At 46.7% G+C, this 21,450-nt stretch overlaps 2 protein-coding genes across 5 annotated transcripts; both read left to right on the plus strand.

Moving 5' to 3' along the window:
• The first annotated feature begins 6,092 nt into the window (after positions 1-6,092).
• Positions 6,093-11,446, plus strand: LOC117844784 (vacuolar protein sorting-associated protein 25). 3 transcript variants are annotated; one of them, XM_034725574.2, is made up of 9 exons: positions 6,093-6,428; positions 6,520-6,649; positions 7,132-7,274; positions 8,558-8,648; positions 10,090-10,229; positions 10,501-10,554; positions 10,677-10,765; positions 10,863-10,932; positions 11,188-11,446. In XM_034725574.2, the coding sequence occupies exons 4-9, from the start codon at positions 8,590-8,592 to the stop codon at positions 11,307-11,309; spliced, it is 534 nt and encodes a 177-aa protein (XP_034581465.1). In that variant the 5' UTR covers positions 6,093-6,428; positions 6,520-6,649; positions 7,132-7,274; positions 8,558-8,589; the 3' UTR covers positions 11,310-11,446. The 3 variants fall into 3 exon arrangements, with proteins under 3 accessions (XP_034581465.1, XP_034581466.1, XP_034581464.1); XM_034725575.2 differs by lacking the exon at positions 6,093-6,428 and adding an exon at positions 7,476-7,524 and having other exon boundaries at positions 6,471-6,649; XM_034725573.2 differs by lacking the exon at positions 6,093-6,428 and having other exon boundaries at positions 6,472-6,649.
• Positions 11,447-14,950: 3,504 nt separating this feature from the next.
• On the plus strand, positions 14,951-19,458 carry LOC117846428 (protein MULTIPOLAR SPINDLE 1). Of its 2 annotated transcripts, none has more exons than XM_034727589.2 (11): positions 14,951-15,289; positions 15,371-15,428; positions 15,523-15,672; positions 15,760-15,819; positions 16,039-16,121; positions 16,194-16,251; positions 16,433-16,561; positions 17,747-17,873; positions 18,464-18,534; positions 18,933-19,142; positions 19,231-19,458. In XM_034727589.2, the coding sequence occupies exons 1-10, from the start codon at positions 15,077-15,079 to the stop codon at positions 19,115-19,117; spliced, it is 1,134 nt and encodes a 377-aa protein (XP_034583480.1). In that variant the 5' UTR covers positions 14,951-15,076; the 3' UTR covers positions 19,118-19,142; positions 19,231-19,458. The 2 variants fall into 2 exon arrangements, with proteins under 2 accessions (XP_034583480.1, XP_034583479.1); XM_034727588.2 differs by having other exon boundaries at positions 14,974-15,289; positions 17,747-17,936.
• Positions 19,459-21,450: the final 1,992 nt, after the last annotated feature.

Genomic DNA, 21,450 nt, shown 5'->3' on the forward strand with positions numbered 1-21,450 from the left:
TTTACGTTGGTCCGTCAGGCCCGGACCCCTGTCAGGGCCGAAAGTATCCAACGAACCATAGCATCCTATGCGAGTGATCAGCAAGGACGGCGGTCAATTCAACAGCCGGCTGGCGGCCTCTGCCCGCTGCCCCCACCTCGGCCCTGTCCTAAAAACTTGGGGCCTGCTCTCGCCTCGGTTCCCGCGATCGTGTCACCTGCTGCTCCTAGCGCATCGCGTGTTCGGAAAGGAGAAACACATGGCGATGGCTTACCTTACGTGGAGTGAGCGTGCTGCATTCGTTCGCGTGCATCTGTTTGTGCTCATCAGCCAAGCGGCAGGAGTGCGTTCTCCTCCGGATCGGAGTCCGTCGTCTCCGAGACGGTTGTCGCGTCCGATGCGGGTGCACGAGCAAACCGACGCCCTCTTTGCCGATCTAGTGGCCTTCCAGTAACGACCGACCTGGTCGGTAACCAAAAAGTACCGGGTGCCTTTGTTGTACTAAATACGTCATTTAAATACATTTAGTAACTGTCGGTGTTACTGACCGTTTTAGTATCAAGCGCCTGACCGGTATCGCTCGTTCCTGAGAGGTCCCCGCACGAATTTCATAGGTTACATGAATTTCACGCGTAATATGCGCATGCACGGTCCGTGGGATTCGAACCCACGACCTCAAGCCTTGCGCAAACCTTCCTTATCACCTCACCTACACAGCACATGTGATTGAGTTAGATATGCTTTCTTTTTTAAGTAACACGTGGAGAGGCCTTTAATACCGGTCGATAACACCACCCGGTACTAAATATATTTAGTACCGGTTGGTGTTATTGACCGGTACTAAATGGTACTCCATGGGGTACTGGTGTTATTGCCCGGTACTAAATGGTCCAGATCTTTTGCTACCGGGCAATGGTATTAGTACCAGTCGATATTATTGTCCGGTACTTAAAAAGCCTCCGAGGATCGAAAATTTCTACCCGGTACTAATTTCGTGCGTTAGTACCGGATGACTTTTCGTGTACTAAGTTCAGTATTAACGTGAAGGATGAATACTCATATTTCTAGTAATGTTCGGGAACATTGAGGCGGTCATCTGCAGAATCTTACACATCGCGGTGGTCGTCTTCGGGACCGCCGCCAGGGCCGCGGCCGCGCTCCGGAAGCAGGCCGAGGCCGAGACGCGGATAGGGCTGTGCAGCCCTGTCCCACCTCTCTATTTAGGCTTCCCACCGTGTTTCATCCAACCGGACTTATCGAGGTATATACATACCGTTACCCTTCTCTTCCTTAATTTCGTACCAAGTAAAATTAGGCTACTGCATCCATGGTAGAAATTTGGAGCTTCATTAATAATTCCTTTTGCGTTTAAAAACGCATACCTCGCATAGTAATAGTTCATTCTTTTTTTTGCAAAAACGAACCTGGTAATAAGAGCTCCTTGTTAGGATGTATTATGAACTAAGAGGGTTAAGATGGACACTTTTAAAAGCATAATGCATTTTTTAGTTAAAAATCAAACACCAGACCTTTTATTTTTCAAGAATCACTTTGTTCTTGAGTAGCGGCATTATGCTAACCACCGAGCAAATCAATCAGGTCGCCTTGTACCCACCAAGCGTGCGAGTAACATCCGGAGAAGCTAGCACGAAGGCAGCAGCGCCAGTGCCTAGCGTGGACGCAACGGCGGCGGAGCCCAGGATGGACGCTGCCACGGTGTGGGCACCGCAACCAGTGGAGTCGCGGCCAGCGATCGTGTTCCAGAACACCCCGAACGAGAGGCCGAGGACTTCGGCCCGAGGGCTTGTTAGGATGCTCGATACGATAACACTTAAACTCACAGTATTTGATACAAGCTCGTCGCCGGCGATGAGCCAGTCGCCGCCAGTTCTTTCTTCTCCTTCACGGTTCACCAATCTCCTACGCCTCCTCCTCTAGATAAAACATCCTAGCAACCCAGTTGGGCTTAACTATTACAAGGCCTTCTCGGCCCATTTACTTCGAAGCCCATCCGTCGCCAAAGTACTTCTTGCTGGGCCTGCTCGGCCGACGGCTCCTGCGCCTCGCAACAGCTTCATCATTCTCAGCATCAGCTTCAGTGGTAATCTCCTGGTCCAGGTTGTTGACATACCCCCCTCCTAAGGAGCTGACTCGTCCTCGAGGCAGGTTCTTCTTGTCATCCTTGGTCAACACTTGTTCATTCTCCCAGCTCGCCATGTTCGGAGGCCAAGCATCCCACATGATCAGCTTTTGAGATAACACTCTCCCATGATGGTTATTCATCATGCATGGTGGAGGTGTTGAGCTAGAGAAAGGATTGGACACTACTACAGAAAGCGGTATCACCGCCGGCCCCAAATCGGTCTTCACCGCTGGTTTGGGATCCGTCGTATCCAATTCGGCAGTGACGCTGGATAAAAAAATAAAACAAATTCCTAGCCCCACGTCCCGCCGACCGCGCACGGCCACCCCGCTGCCGCGCCTCGTCCGCACGGGCCGCGCCTCCCCCGCGACCCGCCGGCCACCGCTCCTCCCGGCCGGATCGGCGAGGAGGAGGGGAGGAGCGGCGGCCGGCTGCCACGAGGGGTGGCCAGCGGGTCGCGGGGGAGGGGCGGCCAACGCGGACAAGGCGCGACGGCGGGGCGGCCAGCGAGATGTGGGACCAGGAGAGGGGTAGCAAAGGGAAGGAGGGGGAGGAGAGAGAGGGCTCACCGTCGCCGCCGCCGCCACCACCACTCGGCCTGTCGCCGTCGGTGGGCCCACCATGCGTCGCTCCAACCGTCGCTCCCATCGTCGAATCTGGAGGATGCCGCCGCCACTACTCCGCCGTTGTGCCTTGCCGGCTGCGGTCGCGGCTCCTCACCAGCAAATCTAGTCCGGCGAGGGGCGAGCGGAGGGGGGAGCAGAGGGGCCAGAGGTGAGGGGTGGCGCGAGAGGAGGGAGGGGGAGGAGGGCGGTGGGAGGGAGGGAGGAGGGAGGAGAGGGTGGCGGGAGGGAGGGAGGACGGAGGAGAGGTCGAGAGAGTGAGGGAGAGAGGAGGCCGGGGGGCGGGGATCGGGGGAGGGATGAGGGTGGACGTGTGAGATCTCGCGAGTTAAGTGGATTGAAGAAAATTTTCGGGTCCGTGCTCCATTCCACCGCCGGCTGGTGTTAAAAACCGGCGGCGCATCTTCGCCGGTTTTAAGTGTTATTGCCGTATTTACTTAAAAACCGGTGGTGATACTATATCACTGCCGGTTTACCTAAAACCGGTGATGATAGGACGTCTCAGATGATGAAATCTGTAGTAGTGGGAAGCTTACAGCAATCCTGCAGATCCACCAAATTGGTGTAAGGGAGGATGATGAAGAACCTTGCCTGCTCGTGCCTCCATCCAAGGTGGCTTGGATGTCACTTGGGGAGGAAGCACCCTTGCTCCAAACTATGGTGAAGAATAGTGGTAACCAGTAGCCACCGCCCACCATGGTGAAGCTTCAGTGTCAATTTTCAGTGCGGGCTTTAGCATGGATGCAGATATTTGGGTGGATTTGGCCTCTTGAGGTCTCATCCTTCCCTTCTTCTTCTTTGAGCGGTCTAGGATAAGAGCATGTTGACATGTGAGGTTCAACTGCGTGCTGGTTCGTGTCGACGTGGCTAGCCTTGACCGAGTTCGGGATTCAACTAAAATCAACAACAATTGACACGGGAAATGCCTATTAAGATATTGTGGTTTGATCGCCTTGAGAGTAAAACAAGATTAGGTTTGTCAAGCTACCCATTATGAATTTCCTCTTACCAACGGGGCTTGGATTTTGATTAGGATAATAATTACCATAATTTAGGATTAGGTTGTTCACATTTGATAGAAAATATTTAGAATTTACTTTTTAAAATATTAAGTTAACGTAGCCGATTGTCAACTATGTAAATGTTTACCTCGTAAAGAAAACTTTAAGAATGTTACTGCAATCGAAGGTATATCACTCTTCCCAGACAATATAGAAATCTATTCTAAAGATGTTTCTAGATAAATGATATTATACATAAAGGGTATTATATGACAAGCACTAACTATTTTTAGGTGATAAAAATGATAGCGTGTATGTTTTAAATATGACCATATGCGAGCACTAACTAATTTTGATATTTTTATTAGAACAACAACAATATGATCAATTATTAAAAAAAATTATATAGAAGCCAATTGAATAGCGATTTTCTTATCACTTGAGTATGAGAGTTGGAATGATGACGATGTGTCATGACCCATGTGATGAGAGAGTTGGATTATAAAGATCATGAAGTCGTGCAACTTGCAAATGATATGGAGACTATGTGCTCCTATGTGTCTAAAATTGTTAGTTTATTTGCGAGTAGTTAAAAAATATTTATGATAAAAATTATGTACCAGAATGTCATACATTTAGCAATAAAATGTGAATATACAAAATGAAATTATGTACACTTATAAGAATCATATATAGTACGTGTAAGTCTTAACCTCCGAACTCCCAAGCACAACAAACGCAACTCTCTAATACTTGTGTAGCATCACGGTATTAACCTCGTGGCTCTTAAAGATAAGATCTAATATGTGTTGCATGCCATATGTATCAATCTCTACAACGTCATTGCTGTGTACTAAGCCTGATCAATAACAAAAGCCGACACATGTAGTGCTTCTCTAAAATTTATAGTGGGAGTAAGCATAGCAACAAGGTAGTCTCTTAGTCACCTGGATTGGCAGGAAATGGAACACTGAAAACTCTTGCATACGAAGCCCGAACTGCTTCATCAATTGAGGAACCCTCCTAGGTAGCATCTCTGTACATCGATATCATCGTATACGAGCACCCCAGCTCTTACATCTCTTTAGGCAATCACAACACACATATATTCACACACAAGCAAGATGTCTTGAACCATGCGGCAGAGACCATAGGCTCCACCGGTCGAACACGTGTTCTAACAAAAACACATCTAAGGTGTAATTACACAGCTTTGTTATCAAATAGGTAGTATGGAGTGGGATAGGACTACGTAGTGTGCCAGCACCAACTGTAATAAAGCTACATGTAAGATGTAATATCATAGCCTCGCCATCAATTAGGTATTGTGGTCTCCTCGTATCATTATCAGCAAAGTGGATCTAAAATGTTGCTCATTGAGCCAATTCCCAAATTCAAGATGATTAACAGGTTATGCATCCACATTAGTAATTCCAAATGTAATGCTTATAATAAACATCCACATTAGCCATTCTAAATGTAATGCTTATAATAAATAGTAGAGGGAATGTCAAGAGACTGACTAGAAGCCATGGTAGCTCACAGGCAGACAAGTAAGAACTTAAGGGAGACGACTGCAGCAAGAATAGAGAATAGTGGAATAGAAGAAAAACAGAATCGAATGAACAAGTGTGAACATGAAGAGGCGAATTGATAAATCAAGCGAAGAGGAGAGGGCAAGAATATAAGCATAGATAGGTGAACAACCATAGAGTATGCAGCAAGAAAGTGGTGGAACCAGCAATAAAGAGATATCCGACGAGTAACCTGTCATAATGTCATATCACGGTGAGATTGCGGTGGCACGCCCGTTCGACTGGGCTGTTTCCAACTGGGTTGATAAGCGCAGCCGTTCGGCTAGGCTACTAGCACTGACGCTGCTACTAGCACAGACGCCCGGCCTCCTTTCCTCTTGCTCTCTCTTTCTCTTCCCCGCATCGCATCGCATCGCAATCCACTTCCCTATCGCCCCCTGTCCGCCGCCGTCGTCCCCGGCGACGGCCTCCCTCTGTCCTCGACGCGGCATCCACGAAGCAGATCCAGCACTGGGGGAGGGGCTTTTCATCGCCGGCGCCGGACCATTCGCCCCCACCGGCGCCGAGCTCGCGGCAACCTGCGTCTCCACCGCAGCACCTCCTGCCTCACCCACGAAGCAGATCCAGAAGTCCATGAGCGGACCCACAGTTGTGCTGGATATTCCTAAGTATACCTAACATTTTTGAAAAATTTTTAGTAGTCCTTAAAGGTACATATACATGTATAATATTCTCAACTATTTTCTAGCTCCAATTCGCGTCCAACACAAATACCCCACAGGCCACACCCGTCCCGCCATAGCCTTCCCATTCCCTAATCCCCAGTTCCCCCCACCCAGCCCAGAGCACTCCCTAATCCGGCCGTAGGGCAGCCGCCAGCAGCTTCCGAGCTCCAACAGACGCGGAATCGTGCCGCTGCCGCCGCGTCGCCGCCCGCCCGCGCCTCCAGGTTGCCCGCCCGCGCCGCCGCCAGACTGCCCTCCACCCGCGCGGCCGCTCGCCTGCTCGGCGCTCGCGGCGCCGGCGCGCCATCCGCCGCCCCGCCCGGCGCCCCCCGCCCCCGCGGCCCGCGCGTTCGGCCGCCGCCCGTTGGGCTCTCATCCCGGCGTCCCGCTCGGCGCGACGGCCAGGCGCCCAGGCCAGCGAGGTAATCTCTTGTGAACTTTTTATGTCGTTCGTCTAAATATTTTTTTGCAATGGGCATACCCTGCTCTGAAATCCTGGGTCCGCCACTGCAGGGGGCTTTTCGTCGCCGGCGCCGGGCTCGCGGCGGCCGCCGTCTCCACCGCGGCACCCCCCGCCTGACAAATCGAGTCCAGCAGTAGATCTCCCATCCGCCACATCCCGGCCCTAGCGTCACCACCAGAGGTAACACCGCCCCCTCCCTTTATATTTGTTCTCATTGCTCTGCAACATTGGATGAATGGATTCCTCTATAAGTTGTTTCGCACAAAATCCTCCTCAAAATGCATAACGGTTCATGATATGTGGTAACCCCATGCATTGGTAAGAATTACTCCCAGCTTGTTGGACGAGATCCTTTATTAGTTACAGTCTAAGAACTCTTGTAATTTTCGGCTATAGATATCCAAATGTGGATATAGAGGCAGATGTTTTATCCATTATCTAAAAAAGTTACAGTCAAGTGCTGTTGCTATAATTCTGCAACCATTGACAGTTGGTAATTGCTCCCAGTTTCCATTTGCTTTTGCACTTAGTTTGCATTCAGTGACCGGTCTGTTTTGCACTAATTAGATCAGTCTGTTACTTTGCATTTTACTTATACTGAGATACATTTGTAGCCCCCATGAAGCATTAATCTGACAATATTTTCTTTTGCACATATGCAGTCCTCTACAGCGAGCCTACTTCAAGTGCACTCTTGTCCTTCGCAACGGTGCCCACACTGGCATCGTCATCCACTTCTTCGTGCTCTCCCCCACCAGCCTGTCCATACAATCTCCGTTACAAACGCGCCAAGACAACTGCTAAGGCAAGTGACATGTTCATTACGTACTGCAGCCATTCAAATGTCATCTTAGAAACAAAGATTAGAATCTGATTGCTCTTAGCAAATGAAGGGAAGACCCAGAACAAAGCCAACTTTCTAGGAAAAATCCATCCAAGGCTTTATTTAGAAATAATCCACAGCAAACCAAGGAAAATCAACACCCACCACTGAATCCCCTCGCAGGTACGGGTTGAGAGAGCTGGATCACAGGACAGCAGGTGGTTGACCCAGGGTATGCCGTATGCCTAGCCAAAACTCCAATGTGCAATATGGTATATATAGACTTGTCACCTGGGTGATAAGGCATACCCAAGGCACCACAGGACGCCTTATCACCTTAAGAACCATGCCATACACAATTAGGTAAACAATATTTGGTATTCATGCCTCAGTTTTCTGACGACACACAAGAGATCAGGCTGTGATCTTGGGCTAAGCTAAGCAAATCCCTAACTACTGAAATACTGAATCACATTCATATGTTAACATATACACCAATTTCATGGCAAGCTATGCAAATCTACACAACAATTTGGCAATTTCAGGCTAAGCAATCACCACTCACCAGAGATGCAGGCTTGCACAGCAGTCAGCAGAGAGGCTGTGAGGGACTCAGCGCGGCCGCGACACGTTGCGGCGTCGGGCGTCGCCGGATCGACGCTTCGGGACCAAGCGGCGGCGGCGCGGCTGGAGGGTCGGGCAGCTCCGTGGCTGGCGCCAGGCGGCGTCGCGCTCGCGCGGGCGGGACGGGGGGTACGCCGCACTGGCTGACTGGGAGGGGGAAAACGAGCTAGGGTTAGAGCTGTTGACGAGGCCGCCTGTTGGACTATTGGCCAGGTGCGGAGGCTGTGTGCCCGTGCCAGAGCGGGGAAGAACAAGGTGGGCAGGAAAGGAACTCACCGGCGTCCGGTTGTCACAGCAGCTCTCGGACAACTCGTCGCTGGGTGATGCTGCAGATCGTCGCTGATTTGCCGCCGGCAGGTGGTGGAGATCGAGAACGGATTTTGGGCCGAAGACTTACTCGGGCTCGGAACCGAACAGGTCTAAAAGGCTGAAGTAGGCTCAAACTTGAGCGGTCCATTTTCGATGCATCGGTCCAATTTCAGGCCTGAAATGTTGTCGGGCCGGCTGACTAGTTGGACCTTACTAGTATGCCTTGGATGGATTTTCCTAGAAAGTTGGCTTTGTTCTGGGTCTTCCCTTCATTTGCTAAGAGCAATCAGATTCTAATCTTTGTTTCTGAGATGACATTTGAATGGCTGCAGCACCTGGTTTTTGAGCAAGCATAGGAGTGGAGATGCAGAGGCTGGGGGATTTCAGGCTGCCGCCCTTCTTCAACTACCCACCTTACTTCACGTAATCCCTCCTCACTCGGGCTCTGTCCGCGGCCTTTTGCTCTCTTCCAAACTCTTCAGTGAATACAAACACTAGGCCTGTGTGTGCTGTCAGCAACAATGCCACAAAGTGTTCCTGTTGTCTTCAAACTTGCAGACTGCAAGAGGAAGAGATGACTGAATTGGTGATGGCTGTAGTCATAATCAGAGTTTTCAGGGCAAAGAGTTCAATAAAAATTTGTTCTCCTAGTGTACAAGTGCTGTGCTTGTTTAATGGAATGGAATAACTACTTGCTTTTATGCTTGTTGTAGTCAATTGGTTTACTTACAAATGGGATAATGGCGTAGATGGTGCTCGTTTTCTGTCTCTGAGTTTTTAGTTTAGGAAATTCACCATCTATCCAATTCATACTGATGAATTGCTAGTTTGGCATTAAGCTTTCTGGACAATATTCACAGCGCATTAATGATTTGCAGTTACATTTATGTAGCTTACCCTGCAGTAAAGTTAAATTGGTGCCAGTACTTAGGTATTCCAAATTTGTAAGCTTTTCGTAAGCTGCGCTGTAGGAAACTCACCCCATCCCCTCAGTTTTGTTTAGAGATGGTTCGTAAATAAGATATCATGTCATTCCACAGATTACGACAACTGTTCTTGTCTGTATTGGTATTTTCCTGTTCCTTACATACTTCTTCCGTCCTGAAATACAAGGCATCCTAGAGATTTTAGGACATATTAGCAGGAGTAGCAAAAGACGCATGTACCCCTGTTGTCTGGCTCTTTTAATAGCAATTGCATATAACAAAGAACTTATTTTTAGTAATAATCCACCAATCAGCCACCCTTATCTTGTCAATTTCAGGAAGAATTAAATGAACAATCATCCAAATATGCCTACAATGCCTTGTATTTGAGGACAAATTTTGAACGTTTGGATGCCTTGTATTACAGGATGGAGGGAGTAAATCCAGTAGATGTACATGAAGATTGCAAAACTTTTAAATGTTATTATGCTCTTGTTGATTCAAAGCCAGCCTTTTCCAACAGTTCCTGTTCACAAATTTATACAGTAAGGCCCAGATTAGAATGTAAATGGCTCAATAAACATACAAGCTTAAGTCTTTCTGAATCAATACCTTGTTATTCTTGAAAAAAATTACTGAACCAACATTTTGATACATGTATCTTAGTACTATCATATTAGCACACTATGTAGTTTGAGGTGTTCCAATTTCATAAACAATAGTCTTTCCGTTAGATCGTGATACTTCCTGCATATTTCAACAGCCTCTTTGAGATCCAATAATGCGTTATTACATTTTTATGCTTTGTTCATTATTAAAAATAGCTGTTTCATTATATTCAAATCTAGCTACAAGAACTCCATGTGAACTTGTTTTCAACCACTCTTTCAATACAAGAACTGAAAACTGGCATGCTATGGTAACGTATTATCCCTCAGTTTGCAGCCTGTGCGCGAAACGCGGGAAAAGCAAGTACAGTTATGGAAAGATCTGATACTTGATTACTGCAGAAGTCAAAAGATACATACGATATCACTGGAAGAAGATTTCCCTTTGTTCTCCAATCCAAAGATCGAGAGTAATATGCATTCATCTTAATCCTAGTTTTGTCATATTGTTTACTGCAGTTTTAGAGAAAGCATGTTGTATTAGAGTGTTTGTTGGTTACCTGTAAATTTGTGCTGAGCAATCTGGCATGACAGTAATTTACACAAAAGACCTATCATGAATCATTTTGTGTATACTGTACCGATCTATACACATAAAATGGTCCACCACTCTAAATTACTATAATTTTTTGCACACTTGTTTAGTCATTTCACTGCATTTACATGCTTTTTGTATTGCAGGATCTCTTAGCCACGAAGCAAAGGAAGTGTTCCTTGCAACTCTTGTCAGTGAAGGTTTATTCTATAACCATTAATACTACTTTTAGTTACTCTTGTATCTTATGATAAATTTATGCAGTGTGGTGTCATTTGGTTTGAGATTCAGCATCTTTTTAAAATTTGTGCTGAAACTGCAGGTCGTGCAGAGTGGATGGATAAAGGTCACAAGAAGTGCCTCATTCTTTGGTTAAGGATACAAGATTGGGCCAATTTCCTAATAAACTTTGTAAGATTTCTTTTTCTATTTGCCATATTTTCTTAGGAGCTATCTATTTATGGCTGTTCATTGTGTCATGATATTTCTCTTTGCCTTGTGCTTGTAGGTAAAGGATAATGGATTGGAAGTAATGACCATCGAAGAAATACGCTCTGGAACTGATACTCGTGGAACTGGTGAGTTTGAGAAACTTTGAAGTGATGAGATCAGATTTGCCTATTTCTGTCAGGAAACTCAAAATTTGTTCAGGACTCACTTCATTGCAACTTGCAATACAGTACTCTGGCAAGATATTTACTTTATTTATACTCAGTTGTTGGTGGTACTTCATCGGGGAATAAAGCATACGTCTCATAGTTCAATTGCATTTGCCCTCCTAAACTGCACTTTGCCTTATTCAGTTTGTTTCTGTTGCGTGGACTCTGTTACAGAACTTGAGGGAATCGATCGTAGTGTTCTCATGCGGGCTCTGCGGCAGTTGGAACAGAAAGGCAAAGCAGCTATCTTCAAAGGCACTTCGGCCGATGATGAAGGCGTCAAATTTTCTGTGTAAATTTCTTTGCAAATCCTCAAAACTGGCAGACCAATAAACTGATCAGTCAGTGTCTTTCAACATGACGTGAAACATCACATCCTTCCCGAGTAGCAGTATTTTTTTGCATGTTAGTATTGAGTGCTGCGGTTGCTAAACTCCCCTAGTTCATCGTTTCCTGGTTTGCTGTGGTGAAATTTGACAAGAACGGTTGAACTGCTCATGCCTTTTGTGCTGATGCCGTGGAGCTGACCCTCATCTGAAAATGCTGGTAGGCACCGGAACTCGAGAACCTTCCCAGAACTGAGCTGTTGATCACCCAGTTGAGTTCACAGAAAAAGAAACCACCACCAGCCGTCCAGGCAGAAACTGGGATCCACATCCCCTCCCGCGTTTTCTCACGCAAGAATTGGATTCCTCCGTCCCGCCACTGACAGGTGGACCACGAGGAATCAATCAGCAGCAGGCTGTCCCAATCAGCGGAATCTATGGGCGCAGCAGCATCTTGCATCCCCATCCACCCGTTCGATTTATTTATTAATTTATCGTTGCTCGAAAAAAGGAGAAAAGTATAATTCTCCGATCATGAGCAGCAGCCAGCCACTGGCATAATATGAACCGGGGGTGGTGGGTTAGTGGATGGCAATTGGCATTTGAGGTCATTTCACAAATTGTTTGCGGGGACTTGGGGAGCCTATGCGACTTTGCGAAGTGGTGGATGGAAGACAATCGATCCAATTAGTGAAGTATGATGGATTGGGCCTCCTGTCCATATTTGCACTTTGCGCTGCTTTCTTGAAGAAGAGGACGACAAACTCAGTTTGCCTTTATATTTTCGCACAACTCAATTCCCCCCCAACACAAGAAGTTTATACTTAGATGACCCATTTGTATGAACAGTTCTTAAACCTTCCCACGCGACGTCTGATGGCCCATTTGTATGAACAGTTCTTAGGCCCGAAAGATTTTGTCACTACTTGATTATTAATTTTATAACTTGATTGAAGTCACCTTGTTAACAAATCACATTGCGACACATTAGCATCTATCTTTTTTAAGGAAAATATCCATTTTACTCCCCTTACCTATTCACTTTGTCCGCTTAAGCCCCCGAACAAAACTTAGCCTCACCTTATTGCCCTTAATTTGGTCCAATCTATCCTAATAAGATTTCTCTTTTTTGTTTCTCCTGAGTTGAATTTTTTGAGTTCAAATTTTTTGGGCTGATATAAACATGATGCCTTATGTAAAAAAATATACTAAGAATTTTTCATGACTATTTTCATAGGTTAGGAATATTTAATACGAAATTGATCTTAGATATACAAAACTGTACGACAAGTAATCATGAAAAATTTCTAAAGTATTTTTCTAACGTAGAGCATCAAGTTATAAGTCAAGTGACAAAATCTGAAATCAAAACTCGACTTGTATGCGAAGATATAAAAAGAGAAATCTAATTAGGGGTAGATTGGATAAATGAAATAATTTGGGGGAGTTAAGTGAGTTTAAGTTTTGCTTAGGGGGTTAAGCGGATAAAGTAAATAGGTGAGGGGAGTAAAATTAACTTTTCCCTTTTTAGAAAACAGCATAAATCGAAATCTGACAGAGAAGGCAATAGGATATCAGCCAAAAACAAAAGGTAAAAGAATATAGAATAAGTAACTAATAATTAACTAAAATATCAGTAAAAAAGATCTAACATATCACTGACCAGTGGACATTGTAATATTTAAATGTCATCAGAAATGGGAAGCAAAATCCTGGTTCCATTCAGTTTTACCACTAGAATCAAGATAAATCAAGGATGCCACCCCCCATCTCTATCACTGCTGCTATGCTATGCTGAACACTGAGCTTGTTCAAACCATCAACTCAGTTTGGCAAGCATGCACGGAAGAGAGAGACATAGTAATCTTTGATAGTGAGCATACTGTTCCCGAGAAAGGCTTCCATTTCCTAAAAGGCAGCAGGCAAGTGTACCAAGGAACTTCCCCTGCCAATTTCAGGACCTCATCAGTACAAATTAATTTGCAGTTGACAACACTAAACTGACATGTATCTGAACTTGCAGAACAGAAGAACAGAAGCAAAGGTGCATTGAGTTGAGGTGCCTCTGCACCAGCTACCTCCATGCATGATGCATCATGGTTATGTTCACCTGCGCCTACATTGAAGAAAAAGATTCAGTTAGACACGTAACTTAGACTCGGAATCAACGTAAACAGCGCAGCGCTGGTTAGTTCCCTGACCAATTGGCTGCGTGTTCATTTCATTGCTGCTGCCACTGGACAAGTGGACATGGAGGAGCAAACTGCAGCCGAGCAGATCAAGGTAGCAGAGACATTGAACCTGATGGCCCTCGGCGACAATGCGACCCGAGCATAGCCCTGCAGATTGGCATCGCCTCGCTGGTGCTCCCAAACAAGAGAGGTACGCCCCGTCGATCGCGTTCCAGGACGCGAGCACTCCGTCGAGCAGGCGGCGCGCATCGTCCACGCCTCATTCCGGGCCGTACCTAAGACCAGCATCGTCTCAAAGAAGCAGCGCCATCATCGTCTTAGTCTAGGGAACTGGCCGTGGCCAGGGGGTGCGCGTGAAGCTTCCTGCCGTCTGCGGCTGCCCTCGTGGCGGCGACACCGCGACAAGGTCCGGCACCCAGCCTCAGTGCTCCCGAGCAGGCGCCGCCCGGGCCACGAGCCGTTGCAGCCTGCAGTGCTTGACACAGGTCGCCTTCTTTGCAGAGCGACTTCAGCGAGGCGGACGTGGAGTGGGAACTGGGAAGGCAAGGTGGTGAGTGCAACGGGAGGGGGAGCTCGGTGGAGTGGTCAGTGGTGGGAGGGAGAGCGCGGCGGTGTCCATCGCAATTCGCAATGGCCTCACCGGCGCGAGAGCAGAAATCGACAACAATGGGTCTGTTCGCTTCAGCTTATAAGCCGGCTGAAAAGCTGAAACGGATGATTTGTTGTGAGAGGAAAACACTGTTTGGTGGCTGATAAACCAGCTGAACAAGCTGAAGCGAACAGACCCAATAGCTTACAACCGCGTGTCAATTTGAAGTTGCTGCAGGGCTAGGATTCAGGAGCCCCTACCTGCCGCCGCCGGCTTCTGTCACCAGCTAGAGTGCTGGCCCCAGCTCACCTCGATGGCCGCCGGGTCCCGGCCACGACACCCGCGAGTTCGGCGGCGCACCACCACCAGTCCACCTGCATCTCGGCTGCCCCCGTGCCCGTACAAGTTGAGGAATCTCAGTCTCCGACGTTTCTGCCCCTGCTCAACGGCACTGTATGGCGGCGTGCTCCGACGGTGCCGTCCGCCCGTCCCGCCGTACTCCGATGAACTGGTCCCCATCTCCCCCTCCAGAGACAGCCTCTGTCGGTCCGCCACCTTCAGAGACAGCCTTTGTCGATCCGCCATATTCAGAGACAGCCTAGGCACTACTAGTTCCGCCGTCCCGTCCCGCTGGTGCCGAGCTCTTCGCCGGCGGAGCCCGCCGTCGCCATGCGCCGGCCGCCAGGCGCACGCCAGGGTCTAATCCGGATCGCGATTACGTTCCAGAGGGTTTCACGTAAATAGTTGGATCGCGATCCATTTTAAAGGATAATTGGGTCGCGATTAATAATAGCAATCCATTTCAGAGGTTTTATGTAAATATTCGGATCGCGATCACTTTTCGCGATCATTTTAGAGGGTTTCTGTAAAATTATTGACCACGTTTTATTTCACCGGCCCGCGCCGCCACACTCCTCTCCTCCCGGCTCCCGCGTGCCCGCGCCGCCGCGATCGCCATGGGTCCTCCTGCCCCCTCCCGCCCGCCAACGCCGACGGCTTCAGCGGCGACGGCCACCTCTTCGTCGCGGATAGACTCGCCGTCTCTGAAGGCCGCGCTCGCTATGGCTCTCATCCACTACAACCGCCTCCCCGGCAAAGCCGCCGCCACCGCCACCGCCGCCGCGGGCACATCCACATCATCCGTGCCTTTCCTCCACTGGAAGCGCAAGGTCCATCTCCCCTAGCCGCAGCACCCCTCGTACTGAAACCCTAACCCCGCCTCTCACATTCGATCTCCTTCTCCCGCCCAGGCCAAGGACCGAAAGCGCGAAATCCTTCGCCTCCGCGAGGAGCTCAAGCTCCTCCAAGGTATGTACGCGAGTGCCAATCCATCCGCCGCGCTTGTTCGATTAACAAACTCCCATTGCCGGGCTCAGGTAAATTCATTGTGCTGTGGGGTCAGATGGGGCGCGCGGGGAGGAGATGGAACCGCCGGTCGCCTCGTGCCGGTGCCATTTCTTCGACGGGTGCGGGGACCTGCTGCCACAGCCGGGCGGCGGCGGTGGGGAGCACTGGGTCGACGAGGTGCTGAGGAGGAGGTTCCTCAGACTGGGTATGCCTCCGATTGGTTTCGATGTGCTACTTTTTGAATTTTATGTGGGTTCTACTTGAATTTTACGCTTCTGTTCTGATGTAACAGTGCGGTGGAAGGAGAAGAGACGCCGAGTAGATCGACCACTTCCAAGGAGTAGTTTGATTGGTTAGTTTCAGCTTGAATTTACTGAGTCATAATTTGATGTTGGGCACTGAAAATTTTAAGAAACAACTTTGCTTTGGACTGCAGATCTTCTGTACCCATCAAAATACAGTAGAAAATTTTTGCCGTGTTAAACTCACTTCTTCTGACTATAGGGTTCCTATAGCACGAGGAAATATTATAATTGTTTAAGCTGTACTTTCAATTGCTTCACTTGTGCAGATCTCAACAGTGAGGATGAGATGCAGCAGCTTAGCATGTCGACTGATTTCCTGGTGGAGCTATCAGACGGCCTTTTTGCCAAAGTACAATTCTACCATCTGCTTGTAACAAAGATCGTTTATTCCACATTTTTGAAGTTAGATTTACTTATGCAGAGAGAAGCTGTCCCCTCATTTGTTACATTTTCTCACCAAGCAGTGGATTTCATTCTGGGTAAGTTACAATTGAGCTGTTGTGTGTTTTACGAATCTGACCATTAATCTGATACAAAAAGGTGAATGCCACAGAAATTATTGTTATTCAAATGGCAAAGTTTACTCATGTTAACTGTGCAATCTATTATTTGATTGAAACGATCACGGCTAATCAATTGGTAATCACTTTACCTGCTCAGCTTCACTGAAGAACATTCTATCATCAGAAAGGGAGAAGGAGCTAGTTGGGGAGATAATCGATGGTTTAGTGTCTCGTTTGATGAAAAGGATGTGCACCATTCCTGAAAATGCTGGTACTTCAGATTCAGGTGACACCTGTTACATTCTTAATGAGTTTAATATATTTTGTATGTGTTTTTTCCTCGGGAGTAGCATAAGTGATACCATGGTGCAGTTTCATTTTTTAGGGCAGTTCACCTGTATGGAATGACATTTTTTGGTTTATTCATTGTTTTCCTCTGTTGATCAAATCTCATGCACCTGTCCTGCATGTTTGAGATAAAAACTTTGTAGTGCAGTGAACTTGACCTTCAATCAACTTGATTGGAGTTTGGGCACCTCAGTTGTTCTTTGTTAATTCATGTTGATTGTTTTCATATTTCACAATATTTTGTGGTAGCCTTATGCCTAGGCCCCTTTTGTTCTATAGTAGAGCACAAGGAGCTTGATGCTCCAAGGATACTGTTTTTTTTTTTTCATGTGGCCGTATCTCTCTTAAGGAGAGTGTTAAGTTGAACTTGTGAAGTCATAGATGATATTCTGCGTAAGATACTCAAATGCAAAGTAAAGTATGCCTTCCTTCCTTATATTTCAGTTTGAAATACACCAGGATGCATTGCAGCTTGCGAGTTTCCTCTGAAGTGAGATTAGTATGAGCAGTTAGCTGTACTTTACATATTGTCCAAAGTAACGTTGAGGACAACTTAGGTACCAGTTGATTCGTGGTCCCAATGAAAGTGGTATCAAGTATGATAAATTGGTTGGAGGCTTTATCACATTTATATTGCACATTCTATTATATGCAAAACATCTTAGTGTTTTTTCATGATGACATAGATTGGATTGGAAATGTGGGAGAGGCAAGACATGGCGTGTGCTCACCATCAACAGAGGCTCTGAGCATCTAGTTTAAGGGGAATTAAATTCACTCTTCCTTAACAAACTCAATGGCTGATGCCCAGCATATGGAGCCATCACTAAAAGCCAAACAAACAAACTAGCTAACTTAATCCCCAAGCTAATAGCTGATCTGAACAAATTGAAGGACAAAGCCTATCTTACTCTGGTGCTGCAGTTGTGGGCGCCAGCGTAGCATTATCATGCTTCTTGCAGCGCTGGTAGGTCTGACCAGCAAAGGCGTACACAAAACACGATCCGTCTACTTTATGCTTTATTTTAGTCAAATCTGCTATCTATGTTGTTCATATGATCTTATTTTGCTTGGTTATAGCGTATTGATTTGTGTTCCTTCCATTTTGTTCAATATTTCGCAGGATCAGTTGACTGCTCAGATGCCCAGTTCTCTGTGCAGCACTTGTTCCGTAAGTTAGGGAATGAGGAGTTTATTGGTCAGCGGATAATCCTTGCAGTTTCTCAAAAGATCTCGAATGCATCAGAAAGGTTACTTCTGGTTGATCCTTTTGATGATGCTTTCCCTGATATCCATGGCAATATATTCATCATGTAAGCTGACTGTCAATTCATTCTGATTTAGATTTCATTGAAAGAGTCTTGACTACTTAAGTCAATCTTGATTGTCCATTGTATTCGTTTTAACTTTCTCACTTGGGAGTTAAGAAACAAACATTTGACTTCCTTGGCGTTAAATTATGGATGAAAACGTTATCTACTTCAGCATTTTACACATTGCCTGCTTCCTGATTTCATATATGGAGGATGTGTCAGACTGTCACTAATCTGTTTCTCTGTATGTATTTGTAAGGCTACCGGTTTTACTATTTGACTAATTCTTTTCAAGTTTGTTAAGATGCACTCAAGTATCTGAATATTATTTCCTTTTTATTGGCTTTACTCATTAATTTTCATCCAAAACAAGCTATACTCTGATATTTGTTAGAGCCATGAAACCTCTGAAGAATTCTATTGATGGATGATTGATAATTGTTTATCTTGATTTGATTCTTGTTACCGGACATAATAATTAGTCGCTGTACTTTAACTATATCACTGTACTTTGTCCCATGTTGCAGGATTCAGTTAATCGAGTTCCTAATAACTGATTACATGAAAGATTGGCTTTGTTGCGAGCATTTTGACAAAAGTTAGTGCTTTTGTGCCCTTGACGGTCCTATTTTCTATTTGCTATGCTGTATGAATTGCATCATTACTCAACATGATAGTGTAGACATCCTCACTTGAGCTGAGGAGGACACACCAAATCCATTGTTTTTTACTGTGCTAATCTTCTTGTTCAAATGGTTGTAGTCATATCTTTCATTTCTTTATTATGCTGCTGCACTACATGGTTGAGTGCTATATTTTGATGTACAGCCACAATGTAGAAAAGTTTATTAATTGAATATTATATTCCTAATCACAAATCTGAATGGGCAATTACTGAAATTTATACATGCAGCTAATGCCAGTGCAAATACTGCTCTATCAGTGCATGATACATCTCACAAGAGGTGCCTAATTAAACTTAAATAATATACCCAGGACTTTTTGAAGAATGTGCCCGATCTATTCTCAAGGCACGCAATGATTTGCAAATCCTGGAAAACATGAATGGGCTGTATGTGGTGTATATTGAGCGCATCGTTGGAAGGTTGGCAAGGGAGGTGGCTCCTGCTGCACATCAGGGGAAGCTGGACCCAGAAGTCTTCTCCAAACTCTTGTGCTGAGAGTGCCCACCTCTTACTTTTCAATGTATTTGCATACAAGTCATTGCATTTTAATCTGGTTACTTGCTTCTCTATTAACCACTAGCATCTCACCTTCTGCATGTTGATTTCAGGTTGATTATATGCATATAAAAGAAATGGCCCAGCAAGCAGGTATATTCTTCATTGGATGATTCGGAACCAAGCATAGTCAAAAACTGAAAATTACGATGTATTAGCATCGTTGTCTGTGAATGATTAGTTACTGCAAACAAATATGCTCTAATCAAAGCATGATATAATTGGTCCACTGAAATTATCACGTATTTATGTTTGGTTTACAAGAGGAATTTTGGAATCTATTAGTGTATCTACCTGTGGCCTGGCATCGTTTCATGTCTATTGGTAGTTGATTACTTTCATTTTGTTGACTGGACTTCATACCCTGTGAGTTGCTATAGATATGCTTTGCCTAATCTGCAGATATAGGTGCAGCTAAAAATTTCTACACTGGTCCTTACTATTTACAGTTCTAAACGAATAAATGCATACGGTATTCTAAAGTACAACAAAATTCAAGTTTTTACTCACACATAAGCCATCCATATTGGGTAGGTATGAATGCGCGTGGTCACCTTGCAGCCTTCTCTTATCCTCTGTTTAATTACAAAAATACATTGCTCTCCTGCTTGTTCGAGAAGAAAAAAAACTTGCGGCCTAGCTCTTTGTGTGTGCCGTGCCCGTGCAGAGGAGTCTGTTGTCTGCTACCTCTGGCGTGCATGTTGCCGTCATGGTTTCCATATCTTGCGCGATCAGAAGAAATTTACAATAGGCATGTCTGGAGGGCTTTTAGTCAACAATTAACACACCCTTCACACTTTTGATGACTGGGGTTGCTAATAGATCTGGCCCCTACCTTGTGTAATCTGGGCTCCGATTTATATTCTGATTAACGTTAAGGAGGTATTGCAATTTGCATTTATTTTTTGGTGAACAATTTTGAGCTGACAAGCTTTCATTAAGAATACTGACGAAGTTCTGCCACATCAGAGCCTGAATCTATTTTTTCCTCTCATCTTGAAAGTGGAAGATATCTTAATTCTTTATATAGTTTGAAGAGCTTTAACCAGGTTCGGAATTCCCTCCATTGCTCCTCCGCGGAATTGAACCAAAAATTCCGATGTTCGGTGAGGTCCAGAAATTGAACATAGGTTTGGTGAGGTCAGAAACATGCCAACGCTTGAAATTAAACATGAGTGTCAGTGGATCACAAAATTGTCTACCACAGCCAGATTCTGAATTCAAGAGCACAGAAACTCATGAACAACGAAACTACAGGCGAAGTGACGAGTCCGGCCCATGAGTTACCACGAAACCTTTCGGAGCAAGAGCAAACTCCGGAAGGGAGTTAACGGGCTCCGTTGTCCGAATGCGCCGCAGCGCGCTCTTCTTCCTTCCTCGTCCAACGGCTGGTTCTTCTCGTCTCGCCACACCGATCGATCGTGTATTAGAAGTGAAGAGGGAAACATCCGATTCCAGCAGCAGCAGCAGCAACGGTCACCCTAGCGAACCTCCGCCAGCTGTACGGCGACGTCGTCGAGACGGCGACCATCGCGCGCAGCCTCCTGGCCCCCGTCGCGAGCCAGCTCTCCGGGGACCCGTCGGGCCTCCACAGCCGCTGCGTGCTGGGATACTGCCTCGGGTTCTTCCGGGAGCCCGGCGACGTGCACGCCGACGCGGCGGTCGCCGTCTGCGACCTCATGCAGAAGGCGATGGTCGTCTTCAGGGACGAGGCCAGCCGCCAGCGTCGCGGTCGCGCTCCGCCGGCAGGCGGAGACCTCGGCGGGGCTGTTCCGGCCGCGGCCGCTCCGGCCGCTGTTCTCGTTCCGGCACTTTCCTGGCGAGCCTTACCAGCTTCCACTCAGGGGCGCGCCGGGCACGACGCGGTTCATGCCGTCCTGGGGCTCGCGGGTGTACGGGCCGGCGGTGGGAGCCGACGGCCACCTCTGGATGGACGGCCGCCTCGTCTACTACTACGACAAGGGCGTTCGAGTGGATCACGCGTGGATACGAGTCGTTCGGATCGATCGGCCGGGGACATATACGCCGGCGGCCTTCCAACGTTCGTGCTGGCCTTCTCATGCCCTTTAACGTGACTTGCATCTTTAGGAATTATTAGGAGCACGCAGTGCTGGCCTTCTCATGCCCTTTTTGCACACAAGAACGGATTTTTCAAATTAGAAACCCAAAGTGGAAAAAATGCATGTTCAACTGTAAGTTTGAAGTTTCGTTGGTATAAGCATCCCTCCAGTTCGGACTTTATAACCTTGCAAAAATCTCAGAGTTTGCTTTGC

Source organism: Setaria viridis, chromosome 2 (assembly GCF_005286985.2).
Source record: "Setaria viridis chromosome 2, Setaria_viridis_v4.0, whole genome shotgun sequence".
NCBI classification, from domain to species: Eukaryota; Viridiplantae; Streptophyta; class Magnoliopsida; order Poales; family Poaceae; genus Setaria; species Setaria viridis.

Excerpts from the sequence above, each read along its gene's own strand:
- LOC117846428 (XM_034727588.2), top strand. The coding sequence starts at position 15,077 with ATGGGTCCTCCTGCCCCCTCCCGCCCGCCAACGCCGACGGCTTCAGCG. Across the intron at positions 15,673-15,759 it reads GAGGAGGTTCCTCAGACTGG|TGCGGTGGAAGGAGAAGAGA; the intron begins GTATGCCTCCGA and ends CTGATGTAACAG. Across the intron at positions 18,535-18,932 it reads TTGCGAGCATTTTGACAAAA|GACTTTTTGAAGAATGTGCC; the intron begins GTTAGTGCTTTT and ends TAATATACCCAG.
- LOC117844784 (XM_034725574.2), top strand. The coding sequence starts at position 8,590 with ATGCAGAGGCTGGGGGATTTCAGGCTGCCGCCCTTCTTCAACTACCCA. Across the intron at positions 8,649-10,089 it reads AACTACCCACCTTACTTCAC|TTTGCAGCCTGTGCGCGAAA; the intron begins GTAATCCCTCCT and ends ATTATCCCTCAG. Across the intron at positions 10,230-10,500 it reads CTCCAATCCAAAGATCGAGA|GATCTCTTAGCCACGAAGCA; the intron begins GTAATATGCATT and ends TTTGTATTGCAG.